The 18,373-nt window shown below is 34.7% G+C and overlaps 2 protein-coding genes across 2 annotated transcripts; both read left to right on the top strand.

The window, feature by feature from the left end:
- Positions 1–2,116: 2,116 nt before the first annotated feature.
- LOC145636574 (uncharacterized) lies at positions 2,117–2,851 on the top strand. The gene has a single exon (XM_081688155.1). It carries the CDS (start codon positions 2,117–2,119, stop codon positions 2,849–2,851), a length of 735 nt encoding a protein of 244 aa, XP_081544281.1.
- A 4,335-nt stretch (positions 2,852–7,186) lies between these two features.
- LOC145611698 (F-box/FBD/LRR-repeat protein At1g13570-like) lies at positions 7,187–10,420 on the top strand. Its single transcript, XM_081667084.1, has 4 exons — positions 7,187–7,349; positions 8,219–9,138; positions 9,242–9,391; positions 9,755–10,420. Exons 2-4 carry the CDS (start codon positions 8,227–8,229, stop codon positions 10,157–10,159), a joined length of 1,467 nt encoding a protein of 488 aa, XP_081523210.1. The 5' UTR covers positions 7,187–7,349; positions 8,219–8,226; the 3' UTR covers positions 10,160–10,420.
- The last annotated feature ends 7,953 nt before the right edge of the window (positions 10,421–18,373 follow it).

The raw sequence follows: 18,373 nt of genomic DNA, 5'->3' as shown, positions 1-18,373 counted from the left end.
CCTTTGAGGGAGTGGAGCACATTGTGTCGGCAGATATGAACAATGTATTGGATGAGGAACCTAGTGCGGATGAAATTAAAAACGATCTTTTTCAAATGCACCCTAATAAGGCGCCAGGTGCGGATGGTATGCATGCTTTATTTTTTCAGAAATTTTGGCACATACTTGGCCCTGATATTGTTGCTTTAGTTAAGAATTGGTGGAATGGCTTGGTTGATATTGCTGAGATAAATAGGACGTGCATTGTGTTAATTCCTAAATGTAACGATCCTAAATTTATGACCGAGTTTCGGCCAATTAGTTGTTGCAATGTGATTTACAAAATAATATCAAAAACTATGACAAATAAATTGAAGATGAAACTGGATGATATTATTTCTGTAAATCAAAGCGTCTTTATTCCGGGGCGATTGATCACTGATAATGCTATGATTGCTTTTGAGATCTTCCACTCCATGAAAAAGGGGGAGAAGGACGGAATGGTACTGTGGCATTGAAACTTGACATGAGAAAAGCATATGACAGAGTTGAATAATGCTTTTTGAAAAGGGTAATGTGTCAGATGGATTTCTCAGATAATTGGGTGCATAGAATTATGGATTGCATTTCTAGTGTTCATTCTTTTTTAAGGTGAATAATGATATATGTGGATCGGTGGTTCCTTCCTGTGGCCTCCGGCAAGGTGACCCAATTTCACCTTATTTATTTCTTTTATGTGCGGATGTTTTTTCGGGCTTATTATCAAAAGCTGCTCATGAAAAGAAATTAAGTGGTGCAAAAATTTGTCGTTTTGCTCCTAGAGTGTCTCATCTGTTTTTCGCCGATGATAGTATTTTATTTGCAAAAGCTACTATGCAAGAATGTTCAAAAATAGCTGATATTATCAGTCTATACAAAAGAGCATCTGGTCAGAAAGTCAATCTAGATAAGACGGAGGTTGCTTTTAGCAAATGTGTGAATGCGTAAAGAAGGCAGGCTATTGTTGACACTTTGGGGGTTCGTGAAGTTGATAGGCATGAAAAAAATTTGGGGCTTCCTACGGTCATTGGCAAATCAAAGAAGGCAATTTTTGCGGGCTTGAAAGAGAGGATTTGGAAAAAAATTAAACGGGTGGAAAGAGAAGCTGCTTTCAAAACCGGGAAAGGAGGTGCTAATCAAAGCGGTAGCTCAAGCAATCCTGATGTACATGATGAGTATTTTTAAGGTACCAGACGATCTTATTGATGAAATTCCCAGTCTCCTATGTCGATTTTGGTGGGGCTCAACCGTTAATCAAAGGAAAATGCATTGGCAGAGTTGGGATAAGTTGTGTCTACCAAAGGCAAAAGGTGGAATGGGGTTTCGAGATCTCAAGTGCTTTAACCAAGCACTTTTAGCAAAACAAATTTGGAGACTGCAATCCAATCCGAACACATTGATTTCGAAAATTCTCAAGGCACGTTATTTTAAGAATTCAAGTGTGTTGGATGCTAATAGAGGTCATGACCCAAGTTTCACTTGGAGGAGTATTTGGGGTGCCAAAGGTTTGCTTCGGGATGGATAAGTGTGGAGAGTGGGAGATGGGCGTGATATTAGAGCTTGGAAGGATGCTTGGATGGTAAAGAATGGCAAACAATTCTTTTTGCAGCAACCAAGTGGCTGGGAGGAGCATACTATGGTAAATGAGCTAATGGTTGAGGGGTGTGTGAGGTGGGATGCTACTAAAATTTGTGAGTTGTTTGACAATGAGACAGCTGCTCTTATTCTTGCTAACCCTTTGTCAACTCACCCTGCTAGGGGCACGATGTACTGGAGCTGCACAAAGAATGGTATTTTCAGTGTAAAATCAGGCTATTGGCTTGCCAGGGAAGTTATGGATGCTGTGGGTGATGTGGGAAGCAATGAGGATTGTTGGAGATTGGTATGGAACATACAAGGACCTCCTAAGCTTAAGCACTTCTTATGGGGTGCTGTTAAAGGGAACCTCGCTGTGAGGGATCGACTTGTTCAGCGGCATATCATTACTGAAGCTACTTGTCAGATCTGTTGAGGGGCGAGTGAAACAATAATTCATTCCTTGTTTGACTGTACAGCAGCTCGAAAAATCTGGAAGCACAGCGAGCTCTCTGAATATTTAATGGATGCTCCAACAGAATCCTTCGTCGCTAGATGGATGTGGTTGTATAGTAAGGTGGAGGGAAGCGTATTAAGGCGTATGGTTGCTCTTATGTGGGCAGCGTGGCGTTGCAGGAATTTAATTGTGCACGAAAATGAGTACCCTGATGTGATTATGCTTGCGACTGGTTATTGCAGGCTTGTTGAGGATTATACAGAATATGCAAAAAAGGTTTGTCTCCCTGTGATTCCAGCATCTATGGCGAGCAGTTCGGTTTGGAAGTGCCCCCCGCAAGGATGCATCAAAGCTAATGTTGATGCACATGTTCCTGCGATGGGTAGTGCTGGGTTGGGAGTGGTATTCAGAGATGATGGTGGTCGTATTATGTTGATAGCAACGAGGAAAGCAGAAACTTCCACTCCGGAGTGTGTGGAAGCACAAGCTGTTCGATATGCCCTCCAAATTGCCAGGCGGTTGGACTATAGGAATGTGTGGGCTGAGTCGGATGCGGTGAATATTATCAAAGCTATTTCTTTTGATTGTGTTGATCGTGCCCCAATTCATGTCGTCTATGATGATATTAGATTAGATAGAGTGTGGTTCAATGTTTGTCTTTTTTCACATGCCAAGAGGAATTGTAATACGGTAGCTCACCTAGTTGCTAGGGGGGATACGGGAGGGAACGATGAGGTTGTACGTTTTAGTTCCTTTCCTCAAAGTATTGTAACCTTGGCGGAAATGGACATTTCCCCTTAAATTAATATAATGCTCTATCTTTCTTTCAAAAAAAAAAAAAAAACTTAAAAATACTCAAAAATAGAAAGAAAAAAAAAAAAAAAAAAAAAAAAAAAAAAAGTATTTGGTCTCACATGGAAATATTAGAATGCACGTGTTCATATTCAAAATGGGAATAAATGTTTGGAACTTAACAAAGGTAGAAAATCATAAGATTGGTCTGCAAAATTTTTTTTTTTTTTTTTTTTTTTTTTTTTTTTGACAAAGAGATCTATTAATTAAAAAACAAGATTACAACCTAAGCTAAGTAAAAGAAAATAAAACACCACACATACACTAAACTCTAACTCATACAAACTAAACTGAAACAAAATAAACACTGGTAAAATGTGGCTTTTGCAGTTGATGGAGGCCTGATTGTTGGCGAAATCCATGAACGGCAGTGGTAAAACCTGTCAAAACAAACGACACCTGTGGTATGCCTTGACATCAACCCATAATACCTGCTGGCTGCACTTATTGGCTCCGGTTTGATACTCCCTTCGTGATTTGATAAATGTTACACTTATTAACTCCGGTCGTATTTTACTAAGTGTTACACATTTTTTTTTACAAAATAACTTCAATTTAATATCATATTGTTTCTCTTTCATGGTCCCCACCCCAAACCCACTACTTATTTTTTATTATTTATTTTCTCTCACATTTTTTTGGTACACACAAGGAGCAAGGCCCCGAAAAAGAAAAACAAACTAACAGAAACTAAGGGGGAACAAAACGTGGCAAAGCCACACCTAGTACATCATTATGCAAAATACTCCCTAAGGCTAAGAGGGGACTTGAATAATCTGAAATTTGTTGTTCTAAGGCCTTAGCTTGTTTGGTTGCAATAGAAAATAACTTCCCGTGGTAATTTACTATTCATGGGAAGTTATTTCACTCATGCAATTCCTAGGAATTTAGTCTAATTTGTTTGGTAGGTATTAAGGAAATTATAATTCATAGGAATTTTGAATGACCTAGGGGGACCTAGGTAATTTACTTCCTACATTATGTGGGAACTTCAAATTTTGATGAATTTCAACTTCATCCATTTTGCACTTTGTTTTGTTAACTAAACAACTTATCAATTTTGCATTTCCTCGCAATTTTGAGTGCCCATGGAAATTAATGTATCCAAACAACACCTAAGATACTCCTTGATTGGCTAGCCAATTTGCCGCTTGGTTTACAATAATTTATTAACTCCACTATCTTTCTTTTATAATTTTTTTAATACTCCAACTACCCCACTAACCTTTTATTTTAGGAAAAATTTTAAATTACCACCAAAAAATGTAATAATTTTCGAACTAACCACCCGTTTCATTTTTTATTTTAAATTACCACCCCTAAAATTAAATAAATGCTCAGATTACCACCCATTTCAGAAATTCGATGGATTTTCCGTCTGTGGGCCCCATCTAACGTTTATTTTGACCTTTTTGACTGATTTTTCCCCCGATTTCTCTCTTTAAAAACGCTCTCCTAACTTTAATTCACATTTTTCTCTCTTTGAAATTTGGTAGAATTTGGTGAAGAAAATGTGAATTAAAGTTTAGAGAGCGTTTTTAAAGAGAAAAATCGAGAAAAAAAATCAGTCAAAAAGGTCAAGGAAAGTGTTAGGTGGGGCCTACAGACGGAAAATCCATTAGATTTTTGAAATGGGTGGCAATCTAAGCATTAACTTAATTTAAGGGGTGGTAATTTAAAATAAAAAATTAAACGGGTAGTTAGTTTAAAAATTGTTACATTTTTGGGTGGTAATTTAAAAATTAATCTTTATTGTATTTAAGTCAATTAAATTGCCTAAATCTTTATATCGGTGTTAGTGTAACACTTAATAATACACTGAGGGAGTATTGGTATTAAAAAAAAAAAAAAAAAAAAAAAAAAAAAAAAAAAAAAAAAAAAAAAGCTAGTGGTGCAATATCATAAGCTCTATTCTCCTTAATTCTAATATATAAAAACAATAACTTTATTATAAATCAAATAGTTGATGAAGTCTTAAGTATTTTTTTTTTATCGAGTAATTAATTAAGAAAAGGATTGATAAATACTTGTACAAATGTATGTAGTACTTTGTATTATCTAAATATATACTAGGTTAGGTCCCGTGTTATGCACGGTAATTTAATTGACTTAAATGTAATAAGAGGTAAGTGGGGTAGTTGGAGTATTTAAAAATTGTAAAAGAAATATAGTGGGATTAATAGTTTGTTGAAAAGTAATGAATGTGAAAGGAAAAATATCATAAAAAAGTAGTAGTGGGTTTGGGTGGGGAACATGAGAGGAGCGAGATATAATATTTCAATGTAGCTTTTTGCCAAAAAAGGAAGTGTAACACTTAAAAACACACGGGCGGAAATGGAAAGTGTAACACTTAAAAAATCACGAAAGGAGCATATCAAAATTTTATGACTTTCGTATGTTATATTTATATCAAAATTGAATACTAAAGAACAACAACAAAAATAGTTGGAAAAATTAACATTAAGAATAATCAACATGTATCGTTCTTGGAAAGTATTATTGAAATATCCATGGAGTATTACTTGATTAAAATTATATTCATAAATTATTCAAGGAAATAACAAAAACATCATTTGTTGATTTGATATGTGTATTTCATTGTTTAAGGTTGTAGCTTTTATTACATAATCAATAATAAATCTTGTTGTACTTAATGTATGTACGTAGTACATAAAATGTGTTTCCTAAAAGAAAATACTCCATAAGTCATAAATTATGTTAAGAATGTTATTTTGTAAGTTTATAGCTGTCAATATGATATTTTATGTAAAGATACATTAAATCTCCCTCAAAAAAAAAAAAAATAATGTTATTTGTAAATTTTTGTCCCACCATAAAATTTCAAACCTGCAATATATAATTAAAGAGGTAGAAATATATATAAGAACAATTATTTCATTGATAATTTGTGGGGTTACAACTCTCGTAGATCTCTTGATTCCTCTCTCCAAAGGGTTAGAGTTTTAGTATGTTTATAGTACGAGACCTTGTCGGCTTAAATCCATACTATGCACCTACAATGTTTGGTAGTAGGGAGGAGATGGGGTCTTTGTGACTTGTTCCATCTGAGCCTCCTTTAAACCCTATAAATGACCTTCTTTATATAGAGTGTCATAGAGTAGTAAACAAGATATCTATCAAATATTTTACGAGATCTTGAAGATAATATCTTATATTTTTTTTTTTTTGATATTATCTCCTTATTTACAAATATCAGACACCTAATAATTAACAAAATTTCGGTGTCAACAGATACATTAAATCTTCTATTATACTTTTTACCTAATTAGTACCTTAATATTTGTTTTTTAAATTGAATTTTTTTCCAAAAAAAATAAAAATTAAAAACTAAGGACACACCAGAAGATGACACGTGTCATTGTTGGTGTGTCTTTTAGTATATAGTTAATAGTTAATATAGTTATTGATTGATTGATGATTAGGATACGAGGGAAAAAGTATACTTTTAAACAGTTCAATAGTACGGGTATATGGATTGAGAGTACAAGGGGCGAGTTAAAATTCTAGGTAACTGAAATTGGAAATGAAACAGTTAGGAATGGGTGGATCCAAATCGAAATTAGATTTGATAGTTTCAATTTTGGGTAATAAATTAAGGAACTAGTTGACCAGTTGTAATTAAGGGTGAACAAAAATTCTAGGTACCCGGAATTAGAGCTTGAATGGTTAGGAACGATGCGTCCAAATTTGGATTTGACCCGATGGTTTCAATTTTGTGTAATAAATTAAGAAACCTGTTAAAACCGGTTCTAATTCCAAGTCTCAATTTTTTTCGACCCGATACCGTTTGGGACCTGATTACCCAACATATATTAAACTAAATTTATTTTTTTTTAAAAAAAAACGAAAATATGTTGAAGGCATATTGTTGGTAAAATAAATAAAATATATAATTAATACCTAACATAATTCAATTAGCTTAATTCCAATTCTGAATTTTAGGATCCAGTTCCAATCAATTATGAGTTTGATTTCTAAAATTTTAACAAAAGATGAAAATTTAGTTGTGACTTAGCATAAGAAAGACAACTTTTTTTTGTTTGTGTGTTTCACCCGATTCACCATTTGAATTAATCCGGATTTGATAATCAGTTTTGAATGGTTAGGTTCCACTACCCTCCCAATTGTTATTGTGAAGGATCGAACACAAATTCTCTTTATCAAGTGTAGTACTAATCACCGCTATACCAACCGTAAATTGCGAATGGGTAAAGACAACTTCTTTTTTCGCAGTCAAAACACTCAAACTTAACTCACTTTAAATGTTTAAAAAAAAAAAAAAAAAAAAATCACTTTAAATGTGGAAAACTCGAAGGTCGAAACCAAAGAAAAATGAAATTCAAATAAAAATTCAGATTGCAGAAACAAAAATTCACCATCTCGAATTCACGATCATCTTCCCGGTGATACCTCTGCTCTCTTCAAAGTAATAGTTTTCTTTCACAAATTTCGTTTTTTATGTGTTAAATAATAATTTTTATGTTCTGAATTGTCAATTTTTTTTTGTTCAATCAATTTGTATATCTGTTTATTTTTTTTCAATCAATTTGTATAGAATTATTACTCAATTGTAAATTTGAAGGATTATTTCATATCACATTCGGTTAATTGCCAACGAATTATGGGATAAAATCAATTGATATTTTTGGATTAGGGTTATTAATTACAAGTTAAATTTTTATTTTTTTAAAAAAATATTTGTTTCATGATTTCTCAGAATGTTTGTGGATTAGGGTTTTGTTTTGTGAAAGCTTATATCTTTATTGATCATTATAATTTAGTCTCATTACAAATTAAGTCGTATGTAGATTCATCATATATTGATTTTGTGGCCAAAATTAAATCAGCTCATATCAGATTTCATAGTGTAAAATAATTAATTTAACTGATCAGATTTTATAATGTAATTTCAAAATTAAATTATATTAAATTAAATTTAATAATCCCTTCTATGCATAACTTTACTTTTGCATTTTCATGGTCTCCATGCCCTTGTTTGACCATAAAGATTTTTTGTGATGCCCTTGATTATTTATAAACTTTACATTGACATGAATTCGACAAGATAATGTTTTTGATAATATTTAAACGACCAATAATGAAGTGAAGGTATAATGTGATGTAATTGCCAATTTTCTAAAGATTTTTTTTATGAATAATCTTTGTTTATGTTCTGTTCTTATACATCATATGTCTTGGAAATTAAATCAACTAAAACGAGTACGTACTTTAGATCAGTCGGAATTTTGTTTTCTTTTTTATTCTAGCTGCCTCTGGATGTTTTTGTATTAGCAGTATCAAGTATGGCTCATAGTGGATCCAAGAAAAAGAAGAGCCTTGAAACTCAAGTTGATATGCACTATACTAGATTCAAGAAAAGGAGGAGCCTTAACAATCAAGCTGATATTGATGATATTGATAAAATTAGTGATTTGCCGCGAGATGTGTTAACCAGAATTATGGAATGTTTGCCCCTCCGGGATGCTGCACGAATGTCTGTTGTTTCGCGTAAGTGGCAGGGCATTTGGACTTCAATCCCTAGTCTTGCTTTTGATGCTCACTTTTTTGCAAGGGTTCTTAGAAGAAGTGTACCTGAAACCCATCAATTTTGCAGCATTGTGAGTAAAATACTCTTTCAACATGAAGGTTCCATTCTCAAATTCACATTGTGGGTTCCTCCTGTAAAAACTTGTCCTGATGTTACTCAGTGGATATCCTTTCTTTCAAGATCCGGTCTTAGGGAGTTCGGCCTGTGTAACATGTACCATACGCCTCTTAAGTTGAGCTGGCATCTCTTTTCTTGTGATAGCTTGGAAACTTTGAATCTTTATAACTGCATATATAGTCCTCCTCCTAATTTTGGGGGCTTTCCGAGGCTGACGAGCCTGGAGCTTTGCAGAGTCAATATAGTGTGCAGGACACTCAAAGATGTAATTGGCAGTTGCCCTGTACTACAAAATCTAGTTTTAAAAAACTTTTCTGGTATGGAGGATAGGCATCTTATTATTGATGTTCCTCTCCTCAGAAACTTGGTTGTCGATGGTGCATTTGCTTCAATCGATGTTACAGTTTCTGAAAATCTTGTGTCAGCTTCCTTTGTTCTACAGAAAATGACAAAAAATTGTCCTGAGGAAGGGAATTCATATGATCTGATCAATTCTCTTGCAAATTCTAGTAAACTTGAATGGCTTTGTTTAGGTGGTCATTTTTGTAAGGTGAGTGGAAAATAAAATGGTGCTTGAATTGTTAATACCAAACCATATTCCTTATGTTCTAATCCTTTGATTAATTCGTGCTTCAAACATGTTATGGCTGCAGGTATTGTTTGAAAAGCAAAACCTTCCTAATACTTCTCCGAAATTGAAAAATTTGGAGTTGCTGTCCCTCCATCTGAATGATCTAGATGATTTTTCTTCTGCAATTAGCTCTATTCAGAGCTTTCCTAACATTGAAACGCTTGATATCTCTGTAAGTAAATTCTTTTTATGGCTAGTTCCTGTTAGCCTGTTAGGATCGCACTTTAAATTGTTGTATGATTCATTGATTCATATACAATCAAGATACCAAATGACTTTGCCAACATTGGTAATTCTATCTATATGATACATTGTACTGTAATAAATTTATTTTTTATTAAGTACAAGTATTGAAATTGTTTATTTCTATGGAGCATATTTCAAATTGCAAAATATGTACTGCAATATTATAAATGTGATTTGACTGTTTCTATCGTATACAGCTAATAACATAAGGTACTCATAGTTAATTATTCTCGTGAATCTCATTAGTTTTTTTCAAATTCTAACTTCTAAGTACATGTTATATTTATAGGTTAATACCAGCAAAAATCTGGATAATAATGTGCTAGTTTACGATCCTGACTTTATATTACATCACCTCCGTTGTGCAAAAATTGGAATTTGGAGTGCTTCCAGTACAGAGCTCAAGTTGATTGAGTTTTTGCTTGCGTGCTCTCCTGTGCTTGAGAAGTTATCGATATCATTGACTATGCCCCTGAAGCAGGGCTCTCACTCCAAGATGTCGACTCAGTTGAACAGGTTTCGTAGAGCATCACCAAAGGTGGAAGTCATCTGTCCAGAGCGTAAAGTCTTTCCAAAGAAATTACCTCATGGGCGCTATCAAGTATCATTCACTTCATCTCCGACTTCTCAACATATTAGTATAGATTCGTCGTCCTCTGACTACATTGAGTATTATTCAGATGCATCTTCTTGATCAGACTAGTTTGTGGTTTTGTATATAATGATTTGGATAGTTTCGGGTTTAATATGTAGTGATTCTGCTTTTGTGATTTTGTATGTTTAGGGGATTTTTGTGATTTTGTAGGTGGCGAATTGGATTAGTTTGTGATCAGTATTCAGTGGTAATAATGTTCTGTATGTACTGTGTAATAAGTCTAATTAGTTTGTGAGTTTTTATGATTTGTACTCGTATCTCATTAATAATCAGAGATATAAGTATATAACGATCTCTTTCCGGTGGTTCTAGTGTTACTTGGTGTAATAATCGCTCTTTATTTGAATATTGCAAAAAATAACATGGGTAGTAATTAAAATTGGATTGCCATTTTGCATACGAATTTTTCCTTCTTGTATTTTGCAGGATCTAGTGTTACTTGGTGTAATAATCCGCAAAATTCATGTTCATCTTTATGATGAACAACATTTGTTCATCATAAGGGTAATTTCGGGACTGGCTTACGTGGCAAAGGCCTTCTTCGTAATTTCGTATTTCCTTACGTGTATTATATGCGAAGTTGGCAATGTCCACTTGGCGTATTACATAAACGGCGTCCTCTTACCTCACTAACGGCGGTTAGGGTCTTTCACTTCTGTTAAAATTCTGGATCTGGGATTTATTCGAATCGTCTATTTGGTACAGGTACCAATTATATACGATTATCTCTTTATCAAGCAACTCCCTCCATACTTCCATAGTAGCTGCGCTAAGTTGGTGGTCAATTCTGTACCAATAGCAAAAGTGAGTAATTATATTCCTATTATCGCTATTTATTCGCTTTGATTAAATATTAGTTCAATAAGTAGGATCGAAATTAGTGTTATAATTGATTGCAATTGCCGGTTGTTAATGCCATTTACAAATGTTATATGAAATTTAACGTGATTGGAATATGCAAGAGCACATTTAGTTTAATTCCCGATATTTAGCGCTTCAGACTGTGTTTTTAATTCCCCCCTAAATAAACTATTTGTTTCATTGTTTTGTTATTATTTTGGAAAAGAATTAAAATCTTATGCGTTATTGGTATTCAAATTGTTTGGGTTTTGGGCAAGTAGTGTCGAGTACGCGAATTGGAGAAGCGATGGATTGTCATGGAGAAGAGGTATGGTGCTACTTTAATCGATGATATTTGTCGCAAATTATTTGAAGGATTAAATTGGTTTTGATTTGGTCCTGGTTGTTCTAACTTCTAATGGCATATCCACGGTTGTCGTAATCCACAGATATCTAGTTGTGGGAGAAGTATGAATAAATTAATAGAATTACATCACGGATTATTTAAGGTAAATTAACATGGTAATTTTTATGGTAACACAAGTATGCAATTAATTGTATTACATATCAATAATGTTGATGTCTGCTAAAATTATTTGATGTGCAACTGCTTAGGATGATAGCTTGAGTGTGGGGGGTTCGGTGAAGGCTAAGGGCCATGTTGTGAAGACACAGGCAACTGCCGTGAATAGGGTAAGTCTTTTGATGATGTATACACAATTGTAATTAGTTTATAATAGCTGGATCTAGATTTGTAGTGATTATTGTTTTATAATCTAATTACAGCCACCAAATATTAGTTGTCGTATTAAGTCATTTGGGCGGATATGCAAAAAGTTTGATGAGAAAAGGATTCGTTGGGTGACTGAGATGGGGTTTGGGGGACTCCTTCATTTTGTGTCAAAAACGCAATTACCGAGACAGTTAGCATACTGGGTAATGACTAGAATAGATCCCCTCAGTAGAACCATGGTTGCTCCGGATGGACGTGTATTTTCTTTTTCTAAAAACCAAGTACGTTGGATATTAGGAATTCCAAGTGGGAGTAAGGTAGTGCCTAATTCAAAATTAATGACCGGGGAAGTTCGTGCTAAGGTACAACAACTGCTTTTGAAGTATGGGAGTTCATGGAAAACTAAATCAAGTAGAGGTTGTGGGAGTGTCTACACTTCAGTTGGCATACCTGTGACTAGTGAAATGATGGGTCGGTTGGAGGGTGATTTTGCTGATGATGAAGAAGAAGAATTTAAGTCAATATTTCTTATTGTGGCGTTGCACATGGTGTTATGTCCTACTCAGTCCCCTCGACTAGGGACAGACTTATTACCAGCTCTAAGTTGCGTGATGAACTGCGCGGAGTTTGACTGGTGTGATTTGGTTCTAAACAAATTAATGGAAAGCGTATCAAGCTTTGCACGTCGATTTTATGCCAACGGATATGCTGGTGGGGTGTGGTGGTTGTGCGATGTTTGCCGTTGTAAGCATTTTTGTAACACTGTGTTATGCCAGTTCATATTATATTACATGGTATCTACTACTCACTTGTTTGATTGTGCAAATTTTCTACCTTGATCGTCTTGACAGGAATCCTGTTGAATGGGATATGTTCCCAAGGATAAAGGTATGGAACATGAAGCAAATTAGAATGGCATCAAAGGAAGATCGACGTAATTCAGGCGACTTTGGGAAGCTCGGGGTACGTACGTTGCTGATAATATCCTTGTTATGAATTTTGTATTTGTCATATTGTCATTGCTGAGAGTATGTAATAATGCAGATGGTAGACATTGCCTATGGGGAGAGACACTGCAGGACGGCAAGGGATACAGAAGCACCCCATGGGAATATCAATGAGAAGGTATTTGTTTCAGTTATATTTTGCAAGTAATGTGCAGTGATGTTATGTAGTGAATGTGGTGTTGGCATATCTTATGTAGGACGTAGCAAAATTGATCATGGCGTCACGCTTGAGGGATAGACAACCCATACTGGGTGCATCAAGAAAGCGTAGATGCTTCGCTATGGAACAGTGAATAGCAACCATTATGAAGCCAAACTTTGATTTCAAATGCCTTACATCACCAATTGCAGGTGATCGTTGCGGCTACAATTGTACATGATGACAATTTTGTTACAATTACAAATCATAGTCGTTGAATGAGTGTATTTCATGTACCAACAGTCATTGATCTACCATTTAGTAGTCGATCAATGTAATAGATCTGTTCATAAACCTTCAATTTTTCCCAAACATGACTCAACAACTAATGGGGGAATGTTGTATAATAAAACCGAGCTGTCTTTGTTCTGAGGTATAAAGTTGGTAATAAATCCTATTAATTTCTGCTAAAGTGTTCTGAATAACTCAAACTTCGCTTTGTTTATAAAATTTTGTGTAGCTTATTGTAAAACTAACTACATGTTGTAATTAATCGAATATTTCATGGTACTAACCTTGTAGGGGTTTTTAAATTAATGAGTGATAAAGGCAAGGACTGTAAAATGCTTCATAGATGGTAATTTTTATTAAAATTATATTAAACCCGGACACGGGATCTAATGTAGAGCATAACTACACCAATACCTTGTGAAGTTGGGAGGCCTAGTAAAGCAGACCCAGAAGTTTAGACGCCCATTCCTTATCAAACATATTAGGTAGTCAATATTTAACTGAAATGAATTTAGGTCATGTTGTAAAAAAGGATGAACATAAATTTGGGCCTGTGTTTTAGGCCCAGTATGTTTGTTAACATGTACTCCAACAAGCACTTATGAAGTGTTGGCCCGTGGTTGTGAAAAAAACACGATATGGCATTAATATCGACGTGGGCCGTTAAAAATGGGCCGACGAATGTCAGTGGCCTTGATTTCCTGTTTGGCCTGCCCGTTTCAAAATTGTTAAAAAAAAATGTATATACGTGAATTTTATTTTTTTTCTTAATTAATACAGGAGTATATATTACCCATTTTAGTAATAAATTGTGGGGAGGTAGTAAGTTTGGTGTCTTGAAATGAATTGTACTTAGGTAATTAACTACACTAAAATGAACTGAATCGAGGTAAATATTTTCTACGAGACTGAAATTATGAGGTGAATTGAATAAAATGATCTAAAATCGACAATAAACGTATGACAACATGCCCTCGGTTTGATAATACTAAATTGTGGGAGGTACTAAGTTTTGTGTCACTGAAATGCATTGTACTTAGCTAATTAACTACACTAAAATGAACTGAATCGAGGTTAATATTTTATAAGAGAATGAAATTATGAGCTGAATTGAACTAAAATGATCTTAAATCGAAAATACACGTATGACAACATGGCCTCAGTTTGATAATACTATCTCTTATAAAATATCACTGTATTATCACTAGTGGACATAGTCTTCTAACCCTATAAGATTATAACCCTAAGGGCAAAGCTAAGTGCAATGTTATATAGTTAATGCGAAGCGGTTATATGTACAAAACATGTGTAGGGTTATTATAACCCTACATGTGTGTTATACTAGTATGGTGTTGAAACATGTTATTTTGAGTTATTTTTTGTTATTATGATTATTTTGTTAATCGTTCATGGTGACACCCACCCAATCCTCGATTCCAAGCCACACCGAATGTAATACTAAGTTTTAAGTAAATATAATATATAAACCTCATCCTTAAGTAAATACAGACGTTGTTCAAAAGAATGGTTTAGGGCACTCACTAAGAAATTCCTACCCTTTATATCAACTTTGACATGCAATCGATGCGTTTACATATTAAGGTGGATCAAATAAATACTCTTTGTTTCCTAATAACTCTTAATAAATTCTCACCAATATATCAACTCCAATAGCATGGTAGAGATGCCTTCACTTACGGTTTCAACCTAGTCATGTTGATACCTTCTTTGATCCCCAATGGGTAGCTATTAGCTTATTATACAAACTATAACATTATTATTTTTAATATAAACCTATAATAAATAACGCTTTAGGGCACCCAAGTGTTCAATTTCTACCTTTTCAAACTTAGGTTTGGAGTCGACAAGTTTACATTTTAAGGTATTGGTATCTTTTGTCGGAAAAACTCTCTCTTTCCTTATAAAACCGTCTTCAATAACACCAGTAGAGCAACTCCAATAGCAAGCTTGTCATCCCATATGTTACGGTTTAAAGGTAATTATGTTGATATCTACTTTGACCACGAACGGCTACCTAATAACTAACTAACTCCTTCCATTCCCCTTCCATTCCCTTTTATTATATTCCTTACGTATTGTGTATTCCATATAAAAATCAACAATCATGTATTGTATCTTTTCGATAATTGGCTACGTTCAATACGCACTTTCATTGTAGTGTGTCAAATCGATGGAGATAATATACGTTGAACCTTAACTCTATTGAAATCGTAAATAACAAAGTCGTTTCCCAAATGTCTAACCATGAATTAGAACTTGACTTTTAAATAAATTACTGTTGTACATGGTTTCTTAAATAAACAGTCATTAGTTACCTCATTTTACGACGCATTATCTAACTTAAATCAGTTTTACTACAAGCAATTTATAGTGATTTAACCGTCTCATATAACAGTAATTATTATAAATCTTTTTATCCAATAAATTAGTCCCACAACTACCTTTAATAAATGGTCTCCCTAGGCTGAGAGTCCCACAACTTAGGCTGAGAGTATATATATACCAGTCCATGCATCACAAGTTCTTTAGCCTTCACTTCCATCCACCCCTCTCTTTCATTTCTAAACCTCTCCCTAATACTTCCCTGTTTTCGGTATTCAACACCCAATAACAACTGCGCCATGCCTCGGCGAGTACTGACTAAGTGCCACACTCCCGCACTATTGTTCTTTGATCCACCTTCGGGTCTAATCCCGGAATTAGATTTCACTCAGTATGAGTACCTATTTGTCAATGAGGAAGGTGAAATATTGGCGTCTTTGTCAATTGAAACCTTGTGTGCTCTCATTCTACATCCCAAAACCAATAGTCATGATCTCCTAAATTGTTTGCAAATGCGGGAGGAAGGCACACAAAACCCTCCTCGACTAGCTCATTTCCCAAGTGTGTTTGACACATACCCAATACGACCTGAATTTGAAGTCTATTTGAAGTGGTGCCTAGGTACTTTACCCCCTTCCTCATTTAACCCTCGAAACGCCATATCGGCCTTGCATGTGTTAGATCCTAGGCCCGTGATAGACGTAGCTGACCCAATATGGGAATTAGACTACACATCACTCCGATTGTGTGTCGGTTGTTATACTGATACCTTCAAAGTTTTTAAAATCCCCCCTTTTCGCCATATCCTGCATGTGAGGGTTGGCTTTATTGATTCTAAACACTTAGTCCCTGGTTATCACTATGTTGATTTTACCCCTTTCAACATTGAAAAGGGTAAAGAGTTGACTTCTTCCCCTTGTAATCCGATTCCACCCGATTGTGTTGTTTGTTGTTGGAATGTTAGAGGCCTTGGGAGACCATCCCTTATTGAGAACTTTCAAGCTTTATATGATCTTCATAAGCCTGTTATTGTTGTGTTGTTGGAGACAAGGCATGGATATAGCAACACTGCTAATCTTGTCAACCAATTGCCAGGAAATTACAGCTTTGGGTACTCGCTGCCCACAACTGGTCTTTGCGGTGGCGTTGTATACCTGTGGAAGACGGACTTGGTTGCAGCAGATGATAAGCGATTGGAGTCGTCTCATTTCAAAGCTGATGTGTACTTTAAGGTAACGACTATTAACTAAAATAATCCTTCGTTTTATTGGAGCCGGTTGTGACTTATCTAACAACTATTGTTGGTGATTACAGGGGCATCTTAAGTCAAGGAAACGACTTTTTTAATGAAGGAAACCCTGGGATTGTTTGAAAACTGTCGAAGATTCTACTATGTTATGTTTTTTAAGTAGCTTAAGATGTAATCGAAGTATCACAGTTATGAACAAAATAGTTATGAATTATTTAATTAATCGTAGTTGTGTTTTACATAATTGTTACATTACAGCCTTCCCTTGCAAATATTTATAGAAATTCCTTGGAATTTACGTTACTCATACCACCAGAACCGACTAAAAACCCAAATTACAACAATTGATAAAATTATTTCCCTAGATAGTTGGTAACAGTTAGACAAGTTTGATTTCACAGATCGAATATCAAGTCTTATATCTTCATTCCTCAAAACCAACTGGTGAATAGTCTTCTCCAGAAGATCAATTCGAACTTGTAAATGGGAGTTATCATCTACCCATCTGAAATAACCGCAGTCTCTAGATCTATCCTGTAGGACTCAAATAAAGTTCACAATAGTTAAATTATATCCATTAATCATGTATTGTTGTCAAAAAATTAAAGGCACATGACCTACAAAGTACCTGCCAGAATGGACACCCGAGGAAGGTTCTTCCACTGTTCATTCCTCGTCGAACGGTTGACATCTTAGCCGGGATCCCATGCCTACATTTGAGCTGGGTCGAGTTGATATCAGAGGAAATTGTTTGAGAAGTTTCCATATTCAGCTACGGGAAAACAATTGACAAGGAACTTGATATTTAAATGTGTGCTCATGACAAGAAAATTTGGGCCGTATGACCGCGAACTTAGCCCAGTCCATTAATGAGCCTGTTTGGTATACTTGTTTATAATATTATTAGTGCTGTGACGGCATCACACGTGATGTACATCATGATACTTAGGTCTCAATAGGATTATGATGAAATTTATTCAAGAATGAAAAATAGGTATATTACGTTGTGAAAGTAAAATCATGTTGTATAAGAAGTAAAAAGTTATTTAAATAAATCTAATAAATAGTCTGATTGTATTTCAGTATAAATGTAAATTTACGTGTCCATTATTCCACAGTGTCAATGGGATGTTGTATACGCCACGTTTTTTTGATGATGTCTGACTTGTGTTACTAGAGCAACATTACCTTTTCGTCGTTTACTTAATTTAACATTTTTCTCTATCAACCTAGTCGTGACTGTATTATAAATTGTCACCACATTTTATCATGTGTACCAAAACATATTTAGTCTTTTAGTTTTGTTTAATTAATAGAAATTATGGTGAAATAGTTTACCAAAATTACAACACATTGTTAATTTTTTTAGGCGGTGTGTAACAATTGTTTAATTGTGGTGAAATTTGAATTAATTTGGAGTAGGATGAATTGGCGAGAAAAATTAATCTTGAAAGTGCTTTTGCATTTGGCGCCAAACTGACAGGACACTGGAAAAATTAACTTTAATTAAATGTAGAACCAAATGGGCAATACAATTATCACACGTGGCATAGTCTCGTACGCTTAAACTATTAGCAAACCTACACTCCAACGACCAGTTAGAAATTGTTCTGTTGGGAGGGAAATAAAATTCGTCCGAGTGTAAATTTAT

This window comes from Chenopodium album, chromosome 1 (assembly GCF_948465745.1).
Source record: "Chenopodium album chromosome 1, dcCheAlbu1.1, whole genome shotgun sequence".
NCBI classification, from domain to species: Eukaryota; Viridiplantae; Streptophyta; class Magnoliopsida; order Caryophyllales; family Amaranthaceae; genus Chenopodium; species Chenopodium album.
The sequence above is the reverse complement of the archived record's forward strand: the minus strand, read 5'-3'. Positions and strand labels throughout refer to the sequence as shown.